At 37.3% G+C, this 26,135-nt stretch overlaps 1 protein-coding gene across 17 annotated transcripts in view; it reads right to left on the bottom strand.

The window, feature by feature from the left end:
- C11H4orf33 (chromosome 11 C4orf33 homolog) overlaps positions 1-26,135 on the bottom strand; it is an 855,122-nt gene that overhangs the window by 826,855 nt on the left and 2,132 nt on the right. For 7 of the 17 annotated variants that reach the window (XR_014068175.1, XR_014068174.1, XR_014068173.1 and 4 more), the window contains exons 2-7: positions 23,546-23,740; positions 21,073-21,262; positions 17,980-18,040; positions 15,740-15,791; positions 15,289-15,488; positions 13,042-13,196 (exon numbers count right to left, since the gene is read on the bottom strand). Coding sequence is in view for 10 of the 17 variants with exons in the window: in XM_081538265.1 (XP_081394391.1) it covers positions 13,091-13,196; positions 15,289-15,488; positions 15,740-15,791; positions 17,980-18,040; positions 21,073-21,253 (600 nt within the window). In the remaining 7 variants the exon portion in view is untranslated. Of the gene's footprint in view, positions 1-12,152; positions 13,197-15,288; positions 15,489-15,739; positions 15,792-17,979; positions 18,041-21,072; positions 21,263-23,545; positions 23,741-26,135 lie in introns of those variants that run through there. The other 10 variants (XM_081538265.1, XM_081538264.1, XM_081538269.1 and 7 more) reach the window with 10 other exon arrangements.

Genomic DNA, 26,135 nt, shown 5'->3' with positions numbered 1-26,135 from the left:
TTCTCAACAGGAACTCCACAAGCCAGAAGGAAATGGCATGACATATTTAAAGTGATGAAAGGCAAGAGCCTATAACCAAGAATACTCCACCCAGCAAGAATCTCCTTCAGATTTGATGGAGAAATCAAAAGCTTTCCAGGCAAGCAAAAGTTAAAAGAATTCAGCATCACCAAACCAGCTTTACAACAAATGCTAAAGAAACTTTTCTAGGCAGAAAACAAGAGAAGGAAAAGCCCTACCTACAGAAAGTAAACCCAAAACAATTAAGAAAAGGGTAACAGGAGCATACATATTGATAATTACCTTAAATATAAATGTATTAAATGCACCAATCAAAAGACACAGATTGGCTGAGCAGATGAAAACATGTGCACGTATGCACTTCCACTTACGACATCATTCTGCTTGACTCCTCAAATTGTATGTAATTATTTTATATTGTTAGGTTAATCATGTTCCCATTATGGCTTGCAATTGTAATTATCTTTTATTTTCTGTCTGGCTATTATTGTGAAAGCTGATAAACATCTTTTACTATTGTAAAAAAAAAAAAGCAAAAGAAAAACACAGACACATACAAAGATTGCTGGGAGAAATATCAACAACCTCAGATATGCATATGATACCACTCTAATGGCAGAAAGTGAAGAGGAACTAAAGAGCCTCTTGGTGAGAGTGAGAAAGTTGGTGTGAAACAATATTCAAAGAACTAAGATCATGGCATCCAGTCCCATCACTTCATGGCAAACAGAAGGGGAAAAAGTGGAAGCAGAGACAGATTTTCTATTCTTGGGCTCCAAAATCACTGTAGATGATGACTGCAGTCATGAAATTAAAAGATACTTGCTTCTTGGAAGGAAAGCTCTGACAAACCTAGACAGTGTATTCAAAAGCAGAGACATCACTTTGCTGACAGATGTCTGTAGAATAAAAGGTATGGTTTTTCCAGTAGTCATACTGATGTGAGAGTTGGACCATAAAGAAGGCTAAGCACTGCAGAATTGATGCTTTCGAACTGCAGTGCTGGAGAACACTCTTGAGAGTCCCTTGGACAGCAAGGAGATCAAACCAGTCAAACTAAAAGAAATCACCCTTGGAATACTCACTGAAATAAGTGTTGCTGAAGCTAAAGCTCTACTATTTTGGCCACCTGATGCAAAAAGCTGACTCACTGGAAAAGACAATGATGCTGGAAAAGATTGAAGGCAAAAGGAGAAGGGGGAGACAGAAGATGAGATGGTTAAGTAGCATCACAGAGTCAATGGACATGAATTGGAGCAAACTCCAAGAGATAGTGGAAGACAGAGAAGCCTGGCATGCCACAGACAATGAAGTTGCAAACAGTCGGACATGACTTAGTGACTGAACAACAAAGTGCGTCATGCAGATATTCAACAAAAAAATCCAGTGTCCATCTCTGAAAAGAGACTGTAATGCTAAGGTATACGCCTTCATCAGATTCCTGAGTTAGCTACTTGGGTTCTTAAAACCAACAAGTATGGAGGTTTAGATATAGAAGCAACATGTGTTTTCCCTAGCAAGAGTAAATGTTACATAATGACATCTGTAAAAACCTGTACCATAATATGTGGAACAAACCAAACATGATCCAGAATTTATTTAACAGGATACTCTAGTTGCCATCTGTATAATGTGGAATGTGGATGAGGGGAAACCATTTCTATTGAGGAGGAATAGAATTATCCTATAACATTAAATAATACATGGTATATCAAATATTAATCTCTCTTCTACAGCTATATGGTATAACAGAGAATTTGTAAGTTTATTTATATCATTAAATAAAAAATCAAGATTTATGTAAACAATGATTTCCCAAGATGAAAAAATATTTAGAGGAAGCTGAATTAAGTCTCCCAATAGATCTAACACCTATGGAAACTAACTGGCCAGAGGAGGCAGTGAATTTGGCCTTAGAAAAATTATACACTCAAGTTAACTGTTTCCATCAACACACTGAAAAAAGGTTCAAATAACTGTGAATAAAGAAGGAAAAGGAGTAATTGAGTTGCTAAAAGAAATTTAAAAGACCTATGAAGCAATGTGGTCATTGTTAAGGTATTCCATAGAGGGAATTCTTACACCTTGTTAAAGCTGCTGGCCTGTGATGTGTTTCTTTCTGATTACCAAGGGACATTCTCTGGAAAAGAAAAAAACACAAGTGTCCTAGTCTAATATTTTGGTAAACATAGCCTAAATATCTTCAGCCTAAAGGTATCTATTAGTAGGAGTGCCCTTATCTGTGAAATTCTCTTAGCAAGATTATCCCTGGAAATCTCTGGAATTATAAGGCATGGCTCCAGAGAAAATGTCACATAAGCCCTTTACCAATCTAAGTACAAAATAGGGAGGCTTCATTAAACAATTCCTTTCTTGCTATGTGAGGTCAGACACAAATCTCATTTAAAGACCTCATCTAATACTAGCCAGAGAATGTGTCCAATGCAGAAAGGAAACACCAAGACAGCCACACATGACAAATCAAATTTCTCTTTCATTTGCCTGAGTCTTTTGGCTTTATATCCTTGAAATCATTAGTAAATCTGGATAAGAATCTCTTATTTATCAGCGAAACTGGGTAAGACCCCATAGTTACAAGTCTATTTGCTTAGGCAAATGAAAGAGAAATTTGATCTGTCATGTGTGACTATCTTGGTGTTTCCTTTCTTGCTTACATCAAAAATGGAAGTGTGAACTATAGCTATAAGGGGACAGAGGTGATAAGTTAGAGGGAACCAGAATAGAGGCCAGGCTTCTCTGAGTATATCTTGATCCACAGATTTGAAGCTGAAATCTCAGAAGTATTTTAAATTAAAAAAAAATTCCCTCAAAGTGAAAGGGGAATGAAACCAACAAACTCAATTGTATTGATTTGGGGGGCATAAAACATAAGATAGAAACTACTTTCAACGGTTTTAAACACAGGAATTTGGCTGTATATCCTTTTGGGATATACTCTAAGGTCAAAAAGAAGAGCAAACACAAAAATGCTCTTTAAACTCTTTCTAGTAATCATATTGTTGTTGACAGTGTTAATTTATTCAGAGTCTGTTATTGTGGGAAAAAACAAATGAGAAATTATGTTGAAATCACTGAAAACAAATTTGGGTCATGTTAGAAGAATAACAGATATAAAATGTATGAGATCAAGTAGGAAGTGTCAATACGAAACCATGACGTATTCTCTAAAAGGACTAGAAAAATGTACCCAACCCATCAGCAATGAGTACTCCTAGTTTCCAAATAGTGGTCTCTAAATATCATTTGCCACTAACAGAAACCAAGACGTACTGGAGAAATGGTTAGCTCTATGTCTATAGCAGGCAATGTCTAAGATGAACCTGGACCATCTTGTCATACCAGAAAGCAGACAAGCTATTGATGATGACAAAGACTTAGAGACTTAAAGAGACTCCACTGACCAAAGATGAAACACATTGAACATCAATGAGAAAACTGAAGTGAATTAACACATATAAAGAATTTTTAATCCGTGAGTTCAGAAAGATACTTTTAAAAATCTCATTGGTCATCTTTAGTATTGCTAGAGGACCAAGTATTCAGAAAACAGCTAAATCAAAGAAAAGCAAGCATTTATCTTGTGAAAACAGTGGTTCTTAGCATCCAGATAGCTGAACTGAGACAATTCAAAAGCTATTAAAGTAAGTAAGTAATGGCAAAACTGGATTATCACTCATGGATTTAAACAATGTTCATCCATGGCTTCTAACACCTCAAAAGGAGACAACCAGACATTATGCATCTGCTGATAGAAGAATCTTGTAATACTGCCTATGAAATATTCTTACCAAAAATTGAACCTGGACATAATCAAGATCCTAGATGTAATTCACAGACAATACAGGAGTCAGATGTAAGCATGGGAATGCAATTAGCAAAATTCTGATTAGTTTCTGATACATAAAGATAAAAGACTATTATAGTTATATTGCATGTTACTCAAGGGTGTGGTTTTACTGCCAAAGTTTTTATATCTTCTTAAGTTTGTCTTTTGATCTTTGACAAAAACCAAGTTAGTAAAAACATCTAGTATAGATGCAGCCTGGGTTTTTCTCCTCTCTGATATTCTACTACCCTGTGACTCATCCTCTATTTATTTGGGATAAATCCTGAGATTTGCTTTCAGATGAGCCACCAAAGTATACCTGCTGTGACACTCCAATGCTACAATAAATGACACCCTAGGGGAACCCAGGGTGAAAAATGTGTTTCTCTTAGCAAGTGGCTTATTAAAAAGGAGTAACTTGAATACCCATCTTCTCTGTGAGTGTACCACAAAAAAGTGAAGGGCTTATGAACCTCTTGTTTCCTCTTGCGTTATTTTTATTTATAGAATCAGGGAGGAAACTAGTTCTGTGGCTTTACATTATAGATGTGTAGGTAAGACTACAGAGGCTGTAGGATAGTTGACAAGTGCTTGGTTTCCAGAATCAAACTTTCTAGGTTCAAATCCACTGTTCCTTAGCTGTATGATCTTGGGCAAGATGTTTAATCTCTGAAGCTCTGTTTTCTTAACTTTAAAAATAAGCATTCCATATGACTCTCTGAGATTGCTGTCAAAACTAAATATATGGTTCCTGAAAAATAAACATTAGAAATTTTAATGAAAAGATTTGCACAAAGTCAGGCAGTCAGGAGAAAAACCAGGACTATTTTAAGAATATAGGACACTTGGGTTTCTACAATATATACTAAAGGTTACTACTTGTGGTATTATCTTTTTTTCTTCAGGATACTTTTTTAAAGATCATTCAAAAACATATATTTGAATTTGGCACATTTTTTTTTTTTTTTTTTTTTTACCACTCGGAACTGTTCCATTTATAGTTTGGTTTCCTGTATCTGCAAAGCTATCTTTTCAAAAGATATACTTAAGGCATTCCAGTGCCTCAGAGCATTATTTGAAACAGGGGTTTTCAGTGTACTATTGGCTCAGATATACTATTTAAGAGATATTTCACTGATAGCTGTCACAAGAAAATTAACTCTGCATTCCCTGTTTTTCGGTATAAAGTAAAAAATGAACAGAAAAACACTAAAGCTCTCTCAATAGCAAATGGCGTGACTATATATTATTGCAACTCATACAAATGGTAAAGTGAAATATCATTTGAAAATATTTTCTACTATTTCTCCTTTAAAAAACATATGTGATCTATAAATATCAAGCACAAAATTTACCTATGGGTCACACTGTATGGAAAATATTTTACATACTATTTATCATGAAATCATAAGGTGAAATTTGTATATCCTTCATGTTCCTAGATTAATAACTTCTAGTTTCTTATATTCCTTATACATATCATTTTAGCTCTAGTGATAATCTTTTCACTATTCCTTACATGAAAAACAACAGTTGGTGATAATAAATGGGTATGATAGTCGATTTTATAAATTTTTTCTTATAGATAAAAATTAGGACAAGAAGTGAAATGGAAGATGCTCACCAATTTATTTTCCTATTTAGTGCTTCCTTACTTTCTGGCCCTAGAAGATGTTTTAGATTTACCTTCTAATTTCCTCCAAACTACTCTTGTCAAGATGTTAAGTCCCAAGTTTAATATCCCATGCCAATAAATCTTGTCCTTATTTATTGCCTTCTCTAATAAATTAGATCCACTCCAACATGTGCTTCCCTGGTTCCAAGTCCTGTAACTTTTCGGTGCGCACAGTACTTCTTCCCATGACATGTACTTATTATCCTGTTGTCCCTTCAACTGTGCTGCAATCTCACCCTCATTCTCAGTTTGGTGAGGAGAAGGTATATTTTGGCAAGTATTGCTTCCGAGGCATCTGCCTCAGGTGAGGTTTTAGGGGGAATGTCTAGGCAACTTGAGAACGATTCACTCAAATGAGGGTAAAGGAGCTGCCTCTGCCAGCCCAAAGGGTGAAGGAAAACCTGGGGTTCAAGATATGACAGAATAGGCTTATCCACACAAATATCCTCATTCTAGGTTTCAGGGTCACACGCTTTACTTATGAGGCCCCTGGTTTTGACACAGCCAACTGTCAAAGCTGAGCATTCAGTCTCCTTTGCAGTATAGTTACCCTTACCACTAAATCTGGAACTTGACTTTCTGCATCATTTTCAGTTGTTGGAAACAGGGCTTACTCAAATGTTGATGTGCATTTTTCTGATGCTCACATTGTGCCTTGAGTTTGTAGTTGACTATTTTCTATTTTCAAGGCTTCTAAAGCCTTTATCTATGTCAAAGCCTTTCACTGTGTGAATCACAACAAACTGCAGAAAATTCTTAAAGAGATGGGAATACCAAACCATCTTACCTGCCTCCCAAGAAATCTGTATGCAGGTCAAGAAGCAACAGTTAGAACTGGACATGGAACAATGGACAGGTTCCATACTGGGAAAGGAGTATGTCAAGGCTGTATATTGTCACCCTGTTTATTTAACTTATATGCAGAGTATATCACGTGAAATGCCAGGCTGGATGAAGCACAAGCTAGAATCAAGATTGCCGGGAGAAGTATCAATAACCTCAGATATGCAGAATGACACCATCCTTATGACAGAAAGCAAAGAGGAACTAAAGAGCCTCTTGATGAGAGTGGAAGAGGAGATTGAAAAGGCTGGCTTGAAACTCAACATTCAAACAACTAAGATCATGGCATCTGGTCCCATCACTTCATGGCAAATAGATGGGGAAACAATGGAAACAGTGAGAGACTTTATTTTCCTGGGCTCCAGAATCAGATGGTGACTGAAATTAAAAGATGCCTGCTCCTTGGAAGAAAAGCTATGACAAATCTAGACAGCATATTCAAAAGCAGAGACATTACTTTGCCAACACAGGTCCATATAATCAAAGCTATGGTTTTTCCAGTAGTCACGTGTAGATCTGAGAGTTGGAAAAGAAAGTTGAGCGCTGAAGAATTGATGCTTTGAACTGTGGTGTTGGAGAAGACTCTAGAGTCCCTCAGACTGCAAGGAGATCAAACCAGTCAATCCTAAAGGAAATCAGTCCTAAATATTCATTGGAAGGACTGATGCTGAAGCTGAAGCTCCAATACTTTGAATACCTGATGGGAAGAGCTGACTCATTGGAAAAGACCCTGATGCTGGGAAAGATTGAAGGCAGGAGGAGAAGGGGACAACAGAGGATGATGGATGGCATCATCAACTCGATGGACGTAAGTTTGAGCAAGCTCTGGGAGTTGGTGAGGACAGGAAGCCTGGCATGCTGCAGTCCATGGTTGCAGAGAGTCAGACACAACTGAGCAACTGAACTGAACTGAACTGAAAGCCTTTATCAGACAGCAGTCAACTTCACCTTCAATATACTCCAGAGTTTCAAAACCGTTATATCAGACAATTCTGCTGGTGCAATTGTTGTCTAGGTGAGGAGACAGATACCTGGTTCTTCCTACTCCACCATCTTCTCAGACTCTCCTCCAAATGTTTACTTTTTATTAATGGAGAAATAGCAAATAAAGTTATTTCAATGTCCAAATTTTTACAAACAAAAGAAAAAGGGTTAATAACTCCTAGTCCCTACTATTACCACTGCTTCTATGCCAAGTGCTATCACTTACACTGATGTTTGATCTTCACCTGCTCCTCAAGCCAGTCTACCACCAGTAAAAAAGTCTTGGTAACTGTGATGTTACTCTTGTGTCATCACTAATACCAATGGGGTCCCTATCCCTGTATGCCCCATGAACAATAATAGTTCCTGATTCCCATCCCGACAGACCACTTCTGAGGGTCTCTTCAGGTAACAACTGATTTAGCCTGCCTTCCCCATAGAACAGATCTGGGACAAGGGCTTGCAAGTGGGTTGATTTTGGTAAAGTAATCTCAAACAGGAACAAGGAAGAGCAAAACACAAAATGAGTCAATTTGTGCTATTATTTGGTCACTGCTATGAGCAACTGGAGTGCAATCCTTATAGGCGTCTTCTACAGAGCGATGTGGAAGGGACCTCGGAACTGTCAGTCTGAGGGATTTAATCACCTACTCCCATGCTTCTTGGTCAAGAGGTGTCCCATAGGGTGTGAGCTCTCTCTCACATCTGGAGTAGTCTATGCATGAAATTGGCTAAGTGGGTTCCTGCAGGTGTTTGCATGAGCTGGGGCAGCAGCGAAACCATGATGCAGGATGCTGTCAGTGTGCTGAGTCCAGCTGGTTGCTGGAGTAAAATATTAGACTGAGGAGATGGGAGATAGGTCTGGAAAGTTTCCTAATGCACAGTGGGTAGGTCTATAATACAGCAACATTAATATACTGCTGCTACTGCTAAGTCGCTTCAGTCGTGTCTGACTCTGTGCGATCCCATAGACGGCAGCCCACCAGGCTCCACCGTCCCTGGGATTCTCCAGGCAAGAATACTGGAGTGGGTTGCCATTTCCTTCTCCAGTGCACAAACGGGAAAAGTGAAAGTGAAGTCGCTGAGTCGTGTCCGACTCTTAGCGACCCCATGGACTACAGCCTACCAGGCTCCTCCATCCATGGGATTTTCAGGTAAGAGTACTGGAGCAGGGTGCCATTGCCTTCTCCAATTAATATACTATGAAAACTTAAATTGGAAAGTGCCAGAATACAGCAATGTTAATGTATTATGGAAACTTAAATGGAAAGTAGAGATGATACATGGGCTTTGAGGCATAAATAGAAGTGTTGAGGGCTGACTGTAATTGCTCCACCACTTGCACCCTTTTTCTTTGCAAATATCAGATTAATTAATTATACTCACCATCTTCTGCCCCCAAAGCCTAGTATTTTTAAAAGAAGGAAGAAATGAGGTGAAAAACTTAAGTATTTTTTTTCAAATGAATAAATAAATAAATAAATAATGTAAAAAGAAAGTAATTGGGGGCTAAAAATAAAAAGCATATTTCCCTCTGGAGTGTGACTTACATTTTACTGGAGCTGAGAAAAAGCATGAGAAAGCACCTGAATAAATACATGCATTGTGTAATCTATTTAAGTGGCAAGAAGAGAGAATCTGAGTGATACTGTAGTGAACAATTCACAACACAGCAAAGTAATGCATTTATGCGTATCTTAAGCAATATTCTTACATGGTCTAAAGTTGAAAAACAAATTTTTTTACTACAAATACCCACTTTCAAATACTAAGTTTCTATAGGGCGCACTGGTATCTTGCTAAGATACCAAACTTTCCAAAATTTTGTGGTGGAACTGTATATTCCTTTCAAAAGAAAATGTTTATATAACATGTTTTTGCTTGCTTGGCATTAAAAGAAGGAAACTATTTCCCATCTAGATAAAAGAATGTTAAGAGATGTTTTGAAAACATCTAAACGGATCAAAAGAAGATGCAAATTAGGTTTTAGAAAGAAACATTTTAGGTTTTAGGTTTAGAAACATCCAAATTCTGCATTTTATATGATTTTGATTGTATCTAGGATGTCTGTGCTTTACTTTGCCACCATATAAATAAAGTTTTTTTAACATCTGAACTGCTGATCCAGGTTCTCCACATTCCCATTAGCACTTGGTATTGCCAGTTGTTTCCAACTTTAGCCATCGTGTGAATTTTTAATTTTGGTTATTTAGTGGTATCTTGCTGTGATTTTACTTTGTCTTTGCTTAGTGGTAAGTGAGGTTGAAAGCCTTTCTATATACTTATTGGCCTTTTGAATATTTTCCTCTGTAAGTGTTTGATCAAGTGTTTTTGCTCTTTAATTCAGTTCAGTTCAGTCACTCAGTCATGTCCGACTCTTTGCAACCCCATGGACTGCAGCATGCCAGGCTTCCCTGCCCATCACCAACTCCCAGAGCCTACTCAAACTCATGTCCATCATGTCAGTGATGCCATCCAATCATCTCATCCTCTGTCGTCCCCTTCTCCTACCTTCAATCTTTCCCAGCATCAGGGTCTTTTCCAATGAGTCAGTTCTTTGCATCAGGTGGCCAAAGTATTGGAGTTTCAGCTTCAGCATCAGTCCCTCCAGTGAATATTCAGGATTGAGATCCTTTAGGATGGACTAGTTGGATCTCCCTGCAGTCCAAGAGACTCTCAAGCATCTTCTCCAACACCACAGTTCAAAAGCATCAATTCTTCAGCACTCAGCTTTCTTTATAGTCCAACTCTAATATCCATACATGACTACTGGAAAAACCATAGCTTTGAATAGACAGACCTTTGTTGGTTAGCTTGTCCTTTTATTACCAATTTATAGGAGTCCTTTATATATTCCGGAGAGTCCTTTATCAGATATGCCTATTTTAAATACTTTGTCCAAATCAGTGGCTTGCATCTTCACTTTTTTCTAATTCTATTTTTTTTAATTAAGGTATAGTTGATGTGCAATATTACATAAGTTTTAGGTGTATAACAGTAATTCATAATTTTAAGATTATATTCCAATTACTGTTATTATAAAATATAGGCTACGTTCCCTGTGTTGAATAATATGTCCTTTTACCTTATTTAATACATAATAGTTTGTACCCCTTAATCTCCTACCCCTATCTTGATCCTCCTCCTTCCCTCTCTTCAATGGTACCACCAGTTTGTTCTCTAGATCTGAGTCTGTTTCTTGTTATAGTCATTAGTTTGTTTTTTAGATTCCACATACAAGTGATATCACACAGTATTTGTTTTTCTCTGACTTATTTCACTAAGCATGATGCCTTGTAAGTCCATTCATGTTGCTGCAAATGGCAAAAATTCCTTCCTTTCTAAAAGCTGAGTAGTACTCATTTATACATGTCTTCTTTATCCATTCATGGATGGACACTTAGGATGCTTCTGATCTCAGCAACTGTAGTTAATGCTGCTATGAACTTTGAGGTGCATGTACCCTTTTGATTTAGAGTTTCCATTTTTTTTCCGGATATATACTCAGGAGTGGACTTGCTAGACTGCCTCTTTGCTTTCTTAATGGAAACTTTTGATGAACAGAAATTTTAAATTTTGATGAAGTTCAATTTCTCATTTTTTCTCCTTTTCAGTTCATGCTTTTTATGTCCTGTTTGAAAAAAAATGTTTTTCTACCCCAGGATATGAAGTTTTTTTTCTAGAACTTTTTTCATTTCACCATTCACATTTTATTTTCTCTGTAGGTTTTTAGGTAAACTGAATTTTTTTTCACATTTTTCCAGTTATCCCAACTGGAAAACTATTTGTTGAAAAGATGACCCTTTCCCTTTGTCAAAAAATCAACTGACTATATGTAGTTCTTTTTCTGGTTTCTCTACTCTGGTCCACTGATATATCTATCTAAATCTATGCCACGATCAAAGTTTCTTCATCACTGAAGCTTAATAAGTCTAGAAGTCAGGTAGAATAAGTCTTCCAACTTCGTACTACTTCAAAAAATTTTTGCCTATTTCAGGTCCTTTGTACTTCCACATAAAATCTGAATCACTGTGTCAGTTTCTACCAAAAAAAAAGCCTTTAGGGTTTTTTAATGGGAGTGCATTGAACCCATTGATCAACTTGTAGAAACAAATTAGGCAGCTAATTTGCTTCTTTATAAAGAAGTCCGTAGGTAGCAGTTCTGATATGATATGTTACCTTATTGTGCTGTTTGCAACCCAGGCTTCTTTTGTCTTGCTACTGACCTATCCATGGGTTGTCTCCTAATTAAAACAAGGAGCTAGTGTGTTACTCAGGTATCAATTCTGCAATTCAGTTAAAAGGAAGAGAGAAGGCAAAGGACAAAAGATATATGGCAGCTGAGTCTTTCATCTGTAAGGCATCTTTTCTTGAAGCCCCTTCTAACACTGTATCCTTAATCTCATTGAACTGTTTTATAATGTCCTTTCTATCTGTAAAGGAATCTAGGAAAATGTAGTTTTTGAGACGATCCTCTAAAAATTGAAGCTATATAAACTGAAATAAAAAATAAAAATTGAAGCTATATAAAAGAGTTAGCAAAGGAGAAGAAGTAAAAGTATATTGTTGGGTAGGCAAATAGGTGTCTGTACAAACAATAAAGTTTCTTCTGTAAGACTGCTCATCTTGTGTTAAGAACAAGGTGAAGGACCAGGTTTGGTGGAAAAGTTCATAGATAATCTACTAGATGGCTTCAAGCAATGAATTATAACAAAATTTGAAAATTATGAACCAGAGGTGTTTGATGTTTACAAAATAAAATGAAGACATTTTGACATCTTGTTTACCAGCATGAAGAAAATGTCCTTTATTCGCAAATGAAAGCAGAACCTGTTGCCGGAACTCAAGACAACTTCATTCTATTTTCTTCTACAGAAGAAAAGTAATCATAAGACAGGAAAAAACACTGATTAAATAGCACATGTATTTTAATGATGCCTTAACAGATGTGTACCTCCTGTTCTAACGAAATATACCATTTTTTTCTATTCATTTCAAGTATGAACAGAGAAGTCTGAGTGAAGAATTATTATGTAAATATTTTTCAAAAGGAAGTGTCAATTTTAAAAATTTTATTTATTTATTTTGAGCCATGCTGGGTCTTCAGTGCTGACACAGGTTTTCTCTAGTGGTGAGTGCTTCTCATTGTGGTAGCTTCTCTGGTTGTGGAGCACAGGTTCTAGGGGGCACAGGCTTCAGTAGTTGTGGTGCACAGGCTTAGCTGCTCCACAGCATGTGGAATCTTCCCCAACCAGGGACTGAACCCATGACCCCTGCATTGGCAGGCGAATTCTTAACCACTATACCACCAGGGAAGTCCGAGAATTTATATTACAATGGAGTACAAAAATGTGCGAACAAGACGTTCGTTACAAGCTGGCTGAGGTTTGGGGAAGTGGGAAGAGAAATAATGATTTTAGCTGACAGAGTCAGGGATATTTGGGGGTGATGGTGATGCAAGGCAGATGGTAGAACCTTGACATGATGGCTCCTGGACAAAGTGACTGAGAAACATTTTCACTTTATAGTTAAAATCATATCTGAACTTTCTACTTTCCTGTTAATTCATACACAATTTGCCACAGAAATACTCTATTTTCACTGACCTCTATAAAATATTTATTGTTGAAATGTGTTCATGATATCTTGAAAGAGATTATTGTTGGTTTACCTTAAAGGGTATAGAGAAGAAATGATTGATACAGTCATCTACTATGCTCCTACACATCAGGTTTCTCTGTTAGCCACAGGTCTGATTCTGGTTGGTTCCATTTTTCTCCAAGCAGTGTGTTAAAACTGAAAGGTTTGAAGTATTCCAGACGATGGCTACATGCAAAGAAAAAAAGTCGGAATTGAAATGAATTATATATTTGTGAAAAACTTGTCCTGAGAGGCTATTTATTTTGTCATATCTATTAAAGGACAACATTCTATTTTAAGAATCTCAAAGGTAAGATGTATTCACATGTATAGTTTTCTTACTCTAGCCATCAAACATTCAGGTCTGAAAATATTCACCCATATCTCAAAGCACTCTCCTTTCAATTCAAGCTCCCTCACAGCTGAAGGGAGAAATAAAAATCAGCCCTCAATACCTGACTCATTTCATCTAGTCTTAAACAAATCATGTTATATTCTCACAGATATTTTCATATCCAAACTCCGATATGATTTATATCAGTTATACAAACAATTGTTTTTAAAAGGTTTCAGCTCAACAGATTAAAGGATAGACTCCTTTGCCAAAGCAAGGCAGATTTATGTAAAAAGAAGTTAAATCTAGTTCTTTTTTTCTCTTTCTAGGAAAATCATTTAACTATTAGGAGGCTTTTTACTGTGGCCTAATGAGGAGAGAGGGGCTTCCCAGGTGGCGCTCGTGGTAAAGAATCCACCTGTCAATGAAGGAGATATAAGAGAGAGGGTTCGATCCCTGGATCAGGAAAATCCCCTGGAGGAGGGCACAGCAACCCACTCCAGTATTCTTGCCTGAAGAATCCCATAGTCAGAGGAACCTGGTGGGTTAGAGTCCACAGGGTCACAGAGAGTCGGATATGACTGAAGCAACTGAGCATGCAAAGAGGAGAGACAGGTTTAGCTCACATGCTGCAGTGGAACTCAGCTCTGAAGGAAATCCCTCTGCACTAGCCGACAGCATAATCACACTTTAACCTAGAGTAAGCATCCAATAACCTATAAACAAGAAGCCCAAATACAGGAGTGTGTTAGCTTGTCAGAAGCCAGAGAAACAAGCCATCTTCATAAGAAAGCCCTGAGTGAGTGGCATCTAGATTCCTGTCCCACTCTGCCCACCTGACCAAGTTGAACCAGTTTTAGTCACAACTGTCAATCCAGATTAAGCAGCTAAGGAAACAATGTCAAAGGATAAGAGAAAGGAAGGGAGAAAGAGGCTGGTTAGAAAGGGTCAGGTCCTAGGAGAAAAGCAAGGGGGAAAGCAGAAAATATGTCAGGCGGAATAAAGGAACAGGCACGAAAAGAAAAAAATCCAAGTAGAGCAGAGTAAGAGCATGACAGGAAGGATGAGGGAGAAAGACAGTGCAGCACTTGCCAAGGGTAAAAAGGTAGGGAAATCAGTCTACCATGGGGCAAAGCCCACCAGGATGTCTCTCTTAGGCTCTTCTAAACATGCAGACTCACCAGGCTACCTTGGCCACTTGAGTACACTCAATCGAGTGGGACTCTCAGGGGCCACTTGAGTACTCTCAGGTTGCCCCAGGACAGTGCCTGGCTTTCCTCCCTCTAAGCGGGTAGTGTTTGCAGCAGTCCATGAAGCATTCATAAGACTGGCCAGGGGCTACAGTCTCCTTAAGTGATGGCTTCAGGTGCAAAGAGATCAGACTTAAATGGAAAATTCGCAGGTGACTCCTTGGTTTGTATGCCTGCTGCCCCAGAGGAGATAGTATTTCTTGTAGTAACTCTCTAGGAGTAGCTTTCAGGGTCCCCTCAAGGTACATTACTGTTAAAGGGAAATCCCTAAGCCCTGCCGTCTCCATCTATGCTGCCTAGAAATACGGCTGACATTTTTATCCTCATGAGGTTTCCAGGAGAAGAGAACTAGAGAGTTAACTTAAGGTCAGATTCTCAAGCAGCAGAAGAAAAGATTTATTAACCCTCTGCTCACACCAGGAAATACAGATGCCTCTGGTCATTTACCTCTGAAAGGGATCATAAATAAATTTGCAACTATATACCAATACTAATTCGTATAGTACTAAGAAGATTCTTCTCACACTACTGTGGAAATCTAAGTGCTCTACTGACAGCAGTGGAGAGACATGTGTAAGACTATGCTTATATATGCCTTCTTTGATCAAAAAATGTTACTGCTACCCTACTACGAATTAATTAAAAAAAAAAAAACTCTACAGTTGGGACATATTTTCATTTATTTCCTACTTACAAATCAGGTTTTTGTCCTTGCTGCAGCTCATGCTGAGGTACAGGGTAAAGAGCTTCATAGCTTCTTTCATCTTTTGATCCATGAATTGCAAATGAATTGAATTTTGTCACATTTGGTGGAAAATAACTCCAAGGAATATAAGCACTGCCTTCCCATTTTGCTTCTCCTCTGGACACTTTGAACGACAGATCAAGTCCTTGCTACAGAAACAACATGTGAAATACAATAAGGTATATTCATACTTATACTTTAAACTGGAAAAGAAAATGGCAACCCACTTCAGTCTTCTTGCCTGGGAAATCCCATGGACAAAGAAGCCTGGTGGGTTGTAGTTCGTGGGGGTCACGTGAACAACCCATGAACACGAGTCGGACACTACTGAGCAACTGAACAACAGTAACAATATCCCCTGTACACTTAAGGATTTTGTCTCATACTTTCATTTACTTACTTTCCACACATTTCTTCTTCCAGAGAGTAAAAGCACCAAATGTTGTCCATGGCTGTAAAATGTAAAATTCTTCATGAGTGTTTGAAATGATCACTATTTTCTTCACTATCTTTCATGTCTCCCCGTGTGTGTGCGCATGCTAAGTTGCTTCAGTCACGTCCGACTCTATGTGACCCCACAGACTATAGCCTGCCAGGTTCCTCTGTCCATGGGATTCTCCAGACAGGAATACTGGAGTGGGCAGCCATGACCTCCTCCATGTGCGTGCTTGTGACTAAGTTTCCAAATAATTAAAGGATGCAATATGCATACTAGATAATTACAGGGAGAGCCAGCATGTTGTTACTTAGAAATGACTTATTTCCCAGGCAAGTGCCATCAAATGCATAAAGTTACACGTTCAGATTCCTCCTTACATTATTTAAATAAGAAGTATGAAATATTTCAATTGGTTAGACAATACACAGTGTGAAAAATGGGTGGGATATTTGGCGTTCATTAGAAAACTTATTTTGAAAATTAAAGTATCCTAAGGGAAGCTGGCACCAATTTCCAGGTCAAAATCCCACAATTTTTTTAAACGTTATTACTATAAGAAAACTGTCTCGAAGCTCATTAAGGAGATAGAAAATAAAAATATAGGTTGTCTAAAACTACTTAACAGGCTGAAGACTTTAATTTGTAACTATTTCCTAATACAACTGCCCTCATCCCATCTGCCTGTTGTGTTTTCCCGCTTTCTGCCATTAGTCCTGACACTGATGTCCATTTTAAAAAAGAAGCACAACATATCCCCACAAGAAAATTCTAGTAAGAGAGCATAATTGGGATTATCCATGTCAGTAAGAATCAAAGGATTTCAAATAGCTACATGAAGCAAATTTACTGTCTTTGTAAAAGACTGTATGTAAACATTTGGCACAGATGGTCCGTTGGGAGCTTTTTAGGAAGGATTTCCTTCAAGAAATGAGTCTAAGAGAATACAAGTATTCTTTTCCATTTAAAAGCTCTCTGCTTATTTTTATTGTTATTATGCAACCATATGAATATCTTAAGAGCAATAAAAGGTCTTACAAATTCAAACATTCTCAAATTGCTTTCCTAGAGGTTAACTGTCATAGGAATTGCTTGCCTGAAGCAAAACCAAGATTATTGATTATTAACTGTCCTAATAGAGCTAAAACTGAACTTTTAGAATTTTATACACAATGGTTATTGAATAATTTTCTAACAAAAGATAATCTATTCAATGTATTTTGTGCTAAGTCATCACTTTTTGAAGGGTGACAAAGATATATAGTTAACTTTTGAAAAACTATAATTGCAAACAGTTACATTAGCAAGAAATCAAAGTAAAAGAAAATTGTATCTAAAATCTCATTTAAATCAATTGTTTGGGACTCTGCTTAGTCTACAGAAGGACAAAGACTGCAAGATAACTGATGCTGAAGAGTGTTGAAATGTCATTTTAAAATAGTAATGGTGTATAAATCAATATTTCATTTCTAAATATCAACTTTTCTTAGAATTTAGATAACAGGTAGGCATAAATTTACTTTTTGACACCCAGAGAAAAGAAAACTGCCAACCAGGTAGACAGTTCCCAAGGACCAGTTAAATTTGTACAGAGAGAGTCCATAGTTAATATTTTTCATGAGTCTAGGAAAAGCCATGTGTGATTTAGTTTTAATCCGTGGCACACAAAGTGACATAGTATATACTCAGTAAATGAATGATGAATAAAGGGAGGAATACATGAACACATAGTTATGTAATATATAAGATTAAAATTTAACCTAGTTATTAAAAGAATCCCCTAAAAAGTCATTTTCATAAAGCAATCATATTTTCATAATCATCATTTTCATAAAGTAGTTCAATTCATTATACCTATATGCCTCTTTATTTCTAAATAGTTAATATGTAATAGTGCAAATTTACAGTGTAAATAATGAGTTTGTTTTGTAAGAATTTTTCACTTTGCAAAACCTTCCAATTTATTAGAAAACAACTACATTAGTGAATTGAAAATAGTATCAATGTAATATTTTCAAAAACATATTCTACATTACACATCTACTTGAAAACAAAGAATTATATATAATTCAGATAAATTCAGACTAGCATTCCCACTAGTTAGATAGAATTAGTGAGCTTTTATTAATCTATATGATTTATAATTAGAAAATAATGTGTTCAAAATATATAGTAATGAGTTAGAAAAAATATTCTATACTTACGGACAAAGTTCAACTTCTAAATACTGTTCAGTTATGTCATTCAAGAAAAACGCTTCCACAACTTTTGAAAACAGAAATAGGACATATAGAGAAATTTAATTTTGCTTCAACAATAAATAACCTGTTTATATCTTCAGAATATAAATGAATTAATACATTCTTTTTAATTAAAGCTGTATCACCACAAGGAAAAGAGGAAAATAAAAAGAACTAGACACTGCCTGTAAGAAAAAAATACATAAAAAATAAATCATCTTTTTTCACCATATCAGTCAGTCAGTTCAGTTGCTCAGTCGTGTCTGACTCTTTGCGACCCCAAGCACTGCTGCACGTCATGCCTCCTTGTCCATCACCAACTCCCGGAGTTTACTCAAACTCATGTCCATTGAGTCGGTGATGCCATCCAACCACCTCATCCTCTGTCGTCCCCTTCTCCTCCCGCCTTCAATACTTCCCAGCATCAGGGTCTTTTCAAATGAGTCAGTTCTTTGCATCAAGTGGCCAAAGTATTGGAGTTTCAGCTTCAGCATCAGTCCTTTCAATGAATATTCAGGATTGATTTCCTTTTGGATGGACTGGTTGAATCTCCTTGCAGTCTAAGGCACTCTCAAGAGTCTTTTCCAACACCACAGTTCAAAAACATCAATTCTTTGGCGCTCAACTTTCTTTATAGTCCAACTCTCACATCCACACATGACTACTGGAAAAACCACATCAGATAGCCATTAACAAAAAATATTAATAAGCCTAGTGCTGGTGAGGTTGAAAAGAAATGAGCATTATCACACAGACTCTGAGCTAGTTAACTTTTTCAAGGAATTTATCCTAAGGAAATAATCACACAATTGAGAAAAGAAGTAACATGCTATTTATCAAAGTATTACTCAAAAGAAATGGTCTAAATGGTTACCTCCTGTTATATATAAATAAACCTATTATATAGGAGAGGCTTCCCTGGTGGCTCAAATGATAAATAATCTGCCTGCAAAGTGGGAGACCTGGGTTCGATCCCTGAGTTGGGAAGATCCCCGGAGATGGGAATGGCAACCCACTCCAGTATTCTTGCCAGGAGAATTCCACAGACTGTATAGTCCATGGGGTCGCAAAGAGTCAGACATGACTGAGCAACTAAGCACACATTATATAGGAGAGCTGTTAAAAAAAATTATGAAATCTGTGTACTCCATGTAATAGAATATAATTCAGTCATAAAAATAAAATATACAGTTAAGTATTTTTGATGTAGGAAAGACACAAGGAATTATACTTGATAAGTAAGCTGCAGAGCAATAAGCAAGTGTACATGAAACAAAAAAGTGCACATATGCCTGTGCTTAGAGGCCTGCAAAATGTGCACAAAAACGTTTCGGCTGTTTATCTCTGACAAGTGGAATACAGGGGGGTGGTTTTTCTTTACAGTTTCCTGGAATTTTCTGAGCATGCTTATTTAAAAAGTTAGAGAATTGTGAAAGTGATATATGCTTATTATCAAAACAATATAAACATATATGTAAGTAAAAAGTCAAAGTCTTTTTCTTCCCACTTTGCTCTAAAACCTGTCAGACTTTTGCCTTTCCACAATCTATTTTACATGCATAGATTAAAGAAATATATCTATAGAATCATTTTCTGCTTACAATTTGCTTTCTTCACATATACACACACATGCAAGTTCACAGCATATAGATAACTAATTCTTTTTAATTGTTGCACAGTATTCTTCTATAGAATGTTATGATTTATTAACACAATCCTTTATTGATAGACATTTAGGTTGTTTCTAGTTTTCCATGTGTTATTTTTATAATAATAAAATATCTAAGATATGGTCCCATTAACAATTCAGTGAGTCTTATTATTCCTTTTAAAGTCTTTTACCTATGGCAAGGATAGTAGGATGAAGAAGAGATACTGAATTAGAGAAACACTTAGGAGGTGAAACTGATAGTACTTAATCCAAATATAGAGACAGAGATGGATATCTTGAAAAGATATCACATTTATGTATTTGGTGATTTGATGTATTATGGTGCCATTGACTTAGATTGGGCAATTAGGGAAAGAAGTAGGTTTATAAGAGAAGTGGACTAGTTGCGTTTAGTGTCTACAGTACCTCCAGTATATAACTCACATTAGTGTGAGTGACTAACATGATCAGGAAGTTCGTATATAAAAGTTATATATCAATAAAAAACAATATATGTTTAAAATGTGATAAATTAACACCAACAAAATGCATGCTATACAGATGGTATAGAGAAACTAGATGTTAGTGTGGACTAGAAGAGTCATCAAAGGTTTCCTTGAAGAAATGGAACCTGAATTAGACTGTGAATGATATGTGTCAAAGGTGGGGGCTAGAATGAGAAAAGGTACATGAGTGAGAATATGACCGAAAGGTTAGACCATCAGCCTTTAGGAAGTTAAGAGCTTTTGGTTTAATATGATAGCTTGATTCATGAGTACCCTGAAAGCTTAGGGGAAGAATTTGAACCTTACCTTAGGGACAGTAAAGATGTGTAATCTAGGGAATGGCATCATAAAGATTATTTCAGAAAGATAAGTTTGGTAGCTTAATTAGGATTCATTAGAAGGTGATCATACAGCAAACCTGAAACTGCGATTTCACGGCAGGTCTCTTAGCCTTCCTTTGATGTGTGAGATTATTTGCCAGTATAAAATAAAAACTATACTTCATGTTGAAGTTGGTGATGTTTTTATAATAAGTAAACACCCCAAAGCTTCCATAAAGAAGGTTTATAAGGTTAAAGTAGCCATTTGAAGATACTTAAAAACAAAACAGGAATGCTGAACTCTTCTTAGAATAGGTAACAGATGAAAAGGAAGGAAATACAGCAGCAATTTTAAAATATGGATTTGTAATTGCCATTTTTCACTGTTCTAGTTATATAGCCGAAGTCCATAGGTAATGGTGAAAAAGTCAGAATGAGAGATTGGTAGGAAATATCAGAGAACTGCACATGTCAGGGGCTCAGAGCACTCACTTCCTTAGAGCAAGATAAAATAATAGTTCTATGAGAGGTTATTATAAAAAGATTTATGTTTGCAATAAAATACAGGACTTCTACTTACCTTCATAATCCCACAATTGATTGAAAGGTTTTCCTGGTTCTCCTAGAGGGGCTGGCGGATCATTGAAAAATGGAGCACTGACTTCCACCATCACTCCTCTGTCACGTGGATTCAGCCTGACAAACACTGCCTCATGCTTCACTGGAAAACCATCCCAAGTGTGTTCAACTTTAAAATCCATCTAAAGACTCTAAGGGGGGAAAAAAAGAAAAAATAAACTAACAATTTACAAATGTTTCCTTTAGAAAGAAATGAAATGAAAATTTCCAAGCCAAATAGCAGGCAGGAAGGCAGTAGAGTGATAAGAACACGGTTCTGAGAGTCAAAAGGCCATTCATGTTGTGGTCAATCATGGATATGGAATTCTATTATAATAGGTGGTTGGATGCTAAAATTGTTAAGACTAGATCTGCCTCGAGTTACCTTGTAAAGAGTGTATCAAAATAATTTTTAAGAACTGTAATTAACCCATTGCATACTGTTCATTTACTTAACAACTATAAGCACTATAAGTTTATACGCCATTCTTTGTCTTATTGTAAGGTGTGCAGATGAATTACTGGATTGCCTGAGAATTGCAATCTTTACAGTAAAATTCAATTTGATTTTTCAAAATCTGTATAAATGAACACAAGCATTGCTGTTAACACTGTTCTTTCGGCTAAAATTCTTTTCTTTTTGGAGAGAAAATGGAGGGAGGGGCTTCAAGCATTTAAAGACTGGCGAAGCTTAACATTGTCGTCCTTAGTCTCAGGGTAAGGTTTTTCTCAGCCTTTTCAATCTTTGATATTTCAAGTGTTAAATGACCACATGCTTGGTTAATTCCTTCTCTCCAACTGAAAATCTGCGATCATTAAACTTTCAATACACAAAGTACATCTGACACAAGCAGTATTTTCATTTTAAATTGTTACTCTAAGCATTAAACAGAAGGATACAGTGTTAAATTAATAAAATTATGTTCTGTTGAACACTATGGATCAAGCACTTTATAAAACTTCAATTTCACAAAAACTTGTAGAGAAACTATTATTATATATTACAAAGGAAGAAACAGACGTGTCCGAGATCTTGATTTAGCTATAAATCAAGAAACTGAACCAATGTCAGTCATGTTTTCCCAGGTGAAGACATTTAAGTTCAGTTCAGTACAGGCACTCAGTCGTGTCTCTTTGCGACCCCATGAATCGCAGCACGCCAGGCCTCCCTGTCTATCACCAACTCCCTGAATCCACCCAAATCCATGTCCATTGAGTCGGCGATGCCATCCAGCCATCTCATCCTCTGTCATCCTTCTCCTCCTGCCCCCAATCTTTCCCAGCATCAGGGTCTTTTCCAATGAGTCAGCTCTTTGCATCAGGTGGACAAAGTATTGAAGTTTTAGCTTCAACATCAGTACTTCCAATGAACACCAAGGACTGATCTACTTTAGGATGGACTGGTGGCATCTCCTTGCAGTCCAAGGGACTCTCAAGAGTCTTCTCCAACACCACAGTTCAAAAGCATCAGTTCTTCAGGACTCAGCTTTCTTCACCGTCCAACTCTCACATCCATACATGACCACTGGAAAAACCATAGCCTTGACTAGACGGACCTTTGTTGGCAAAGTAATGTCTCTGCTTTTTAATACGCTGTCTAGGTTGGTCTTAATTTTCCTTCCAAGGAGTAAGCATCTTTTAATTTCATGGTTGCAGTCACCATCTGCAGTGATTTTGGAGCCCAGAAAAATAAAGTCTGACACTGTTTCCACTGTTTCCCCATCTATCTGCCATGAAGTGATGGGACCGGATGCCGTGATCTTAGTTTTCTGAATGTTGAGCTTTAAGCCAACTTTTTCACTCTCCTCTTTCACTTTCATCAAGAGGCTCATTAGTTCTTCTTCACTTTCTGCCATAAGGGTGGTGTCATCTGCATATCTGAGGTTATTGGTATTTCTCCAGGCAATCTTGATTCCAGCTTGTGCTTCCTCCAGCCCAGAGTTTCTCATGATGTACTCTGCATAAAAGTTAAAGAAGCAGGGTGACAATGTACAGCCTTGATGGACTCCTTTTCCTATTTGGAACCAGTCTGTTGTTCCATGTCCAGTTCTAACTGTTGCTTCCTGACCTGCATACAGGTTTCTCAAGAGGCAGGTCAGATGGTCTGGTATTCCCATCTCTTTCAGAATTTTGCACAGTTTATTGTGATCCACACAGTCAAAGGCTTTGGCGTAGTCAATAAAGCAGAAATAGATGTTTTCTGGAACTCTCTTGCTTTTTCGATGATCCAGCGGATATTGGCAATTTGATCTCTGGTTCCTCTGCCTTTTCTAAAACCAGCTTGAACATATGGAAGTTCACGGTTCACATATTGCTGAAGCCTGGCTTGGAGAATTTTGAGCATTACTTTACTAGCGTGTGAGATGAGTGCAATTGTGCGATAGTTTGAGCATTCTTTGGCATTGCCTTTCTTTGGGATTGGAATGAAAACTGACCTTTTCCAGTCCTGTGGCCACTGCTGAGTTTTCCACATTTGCTGGCATATTGATTGCAGCACTTTCACAGCGTCATCTTTCAGGATTTGAAATAGCTCACCTCCACTAGCTTTGTTCGTAGTGATGCTTCCTAAGGCCCACTTGACTTCACATTCTAGGATGTCTGGCTCTAGGTGAGGAAGACATTTCAGAAATCTGCAAATAGAGGGAAACCTTATTTAGGAGTGACAGTTTCCCCTAGGTCCTTATTTCTTGCCCAAAAGATAATCTTGATTAGTAAATGATGATATTTCTAGACTTATCTGAAGTCTTTGAATGCATTTCCTTGCTTCATGCTATTTTTGTTGCAAATAATAAAGTTCTACATTTTGAATAAATTTGCTTCGACATTTTTTTCAGGTTTACTGCGGTATAATTGACAAAACGTTGCATACATTAAAGGGATGCCTTTAATGGACTCTGGGGGAGAGGGTGAGGGTGGGACGTTCTGGGAGAATGGCATTGAAACATGTATATTATCATATGTGAGGCAGAACATCATTCTGGGAGAATGGTGTGGGAGAATGGCATTGAAACATGTATATTATCATATGTGAGGCAGAACACCATTCCATGTTCGATGCATGAGACAGGGGCTCGGGGCCGGGGCAGTGGATGGCCCGGGGGGATGGGATGGGGAGGGAGGTGGGTGGGGGGTCCGGGAGGGGGAGCACATGTGGACCCATGGCTGATTCATGTCAATGTATGGCAAAAACTATTACAATATTGTAAAGTAATTAGCCCCCAACTAAAATAAATAAATTTATTAAAAAAAAAAAAAATAAAGGGATGCCTATCCTAGTCAGTGGGTTTCCACCAGGGAATTTTCAACTCCCAGTTTTTGTAGACCATCATCTCTATCTATAAATGGAATTAAACCATATGCAATGATGTGCTCCTAAAAATAGCCTGTCACTTCCAAGCACATATGCTGGTTCATGATAAGACTGTGGCTTCAAAATTACTGCAAAATGTCATCTTAGCTGGAAGATAAATAAATGATAAAAGCAGAGCTACTCTCATTGACAGTATGAGGTAGTGATAATCTAAGTCTTTCTAGTGGTTCCTTCTTCCTTTTCTTCTAAGGTTTCTTTGAATATTATTTGTAAATTACTGCAAGAAACATCAGCTAGACTTCCACTAGCAGAGAAGAGCACCACGGCTGATATGACCAAGGGGAGAACCAATGGAAACAGAAACAGACTTTATTACCTTGGGCTGCAAAATCAATGCAGATGGTGACTATAGCCATGAAATTAAAAGACGCTTGCTCCTTGGAAGAAAAGCTATGACAGACTTAAACAGCATATTGAAAAGCACAGACATTACTCTTCTGACAAAGGTCCATCTAGTCAAAGCTATGGTTTTTCCAGTGGTCATGTATGGATGTGAGAGTTGGACTATAAAGAAAGCTGAGCACCGAAGAATTGATGCTTTTGAACTGTGGCGTTAGAGAAGACTCTTGAGAGTCCCTTGGACTGCAAGGATATCAAACCAGTCCATCCGAAAGGAAATCAATCCTGAACGTTCACTGGAATGTCTGATGCTGAAGCTAAAACTCCAATGCTTTGGTCATCTGATGCAAAGAATTGACTCATTAGAAAAGTCCCTGATGCTGGGCAAGATTGAAGGCAGGAGAAGGGAACGACAGAGGATGACATGGTTGGATGGCATCACCAACTTGATGGACATGAGTTTGAGCAAGCTCTGGGAGTTGGTGATGGACAGGGAGGCCTGGCATGCTGCACAGTCCATCGCGTTGCAGAGTCAGACACAACTGAGTGACTGAACTCAGAATACAATTTTGACTTAAACTGCATAAAATGACTTTAGTTTCATATCAAAACAACAAATTTGTTAATCTGCTTAAAGAATACATCAATCTAAGTGCACATAATACAACAAAATCAACTAAAAAGTATAGTCCTGCCCACTAGTTTATAATCTAAAGAAAATACTGGACCTAGACAAAGACAATTGATGTTCCTTTCAACTCCCTAGGGACACTTAGGTTTGTGGTGGCTTAACCCCCACAACCTTTCTATTTTCTTTGTTTGTATATTTGCTCATATGAAGTAGAGACAATTCATTGATCAGTGTCCTTCACAACCTGGGCTAGTGGGCATCCAAGAAGCATTCCACTTCCTGTCATTCTCTATTGCTCATACACTGCTGTGTTTTGGTTCACAGCACTTAAAACTACATGGTCAACTTGTTTATTTTCTCCCCATAAGAAGCTAGAATGCCTGTAAATAACAAGAACTTATTATTTGTGGAGTGAACAACCGCTCTAGTCTCCGGATCTAAAACTTCATGATTCTAAGGTTTTATGCAGGAGAAATCAACTGTATTGGGGTATCATTATCTTTTTCAACACTATATATTAATATGATGGCAAATAACTAAGATAATATATCATATCTAGAAAATTCCTTTCAAATTAGCTTATCAAAGGTTTATTAGTTACTCATTTTGTTTCAGGCACCATAGCAGGTATGGATAAATAGTGTACAAAAGTCTATGGGGAGTTGGCAATGGTTCTCATGTAGCT

Source organism: Giraffa tippelskirchi, chromosome 11 (genome assembly GCF_054371585.1).
Source record: "Giraffa tippelskirchi isolate mGirTip1 chromosome 11, T2T-mGirTip1v1.2.pri, whole genome shotgun sequence".
Lineage (NCBI taxonomy): Eukaryota > Metazoa > Chordata > Mammalia > Artiodactyla > Giraffidae > Giraffa > Giraffa tippelskirchi.
Note: the sequence above shows the minus strand (reverse complement) of the source record. Positions and strands in the feature narration are given on the sequence as shown.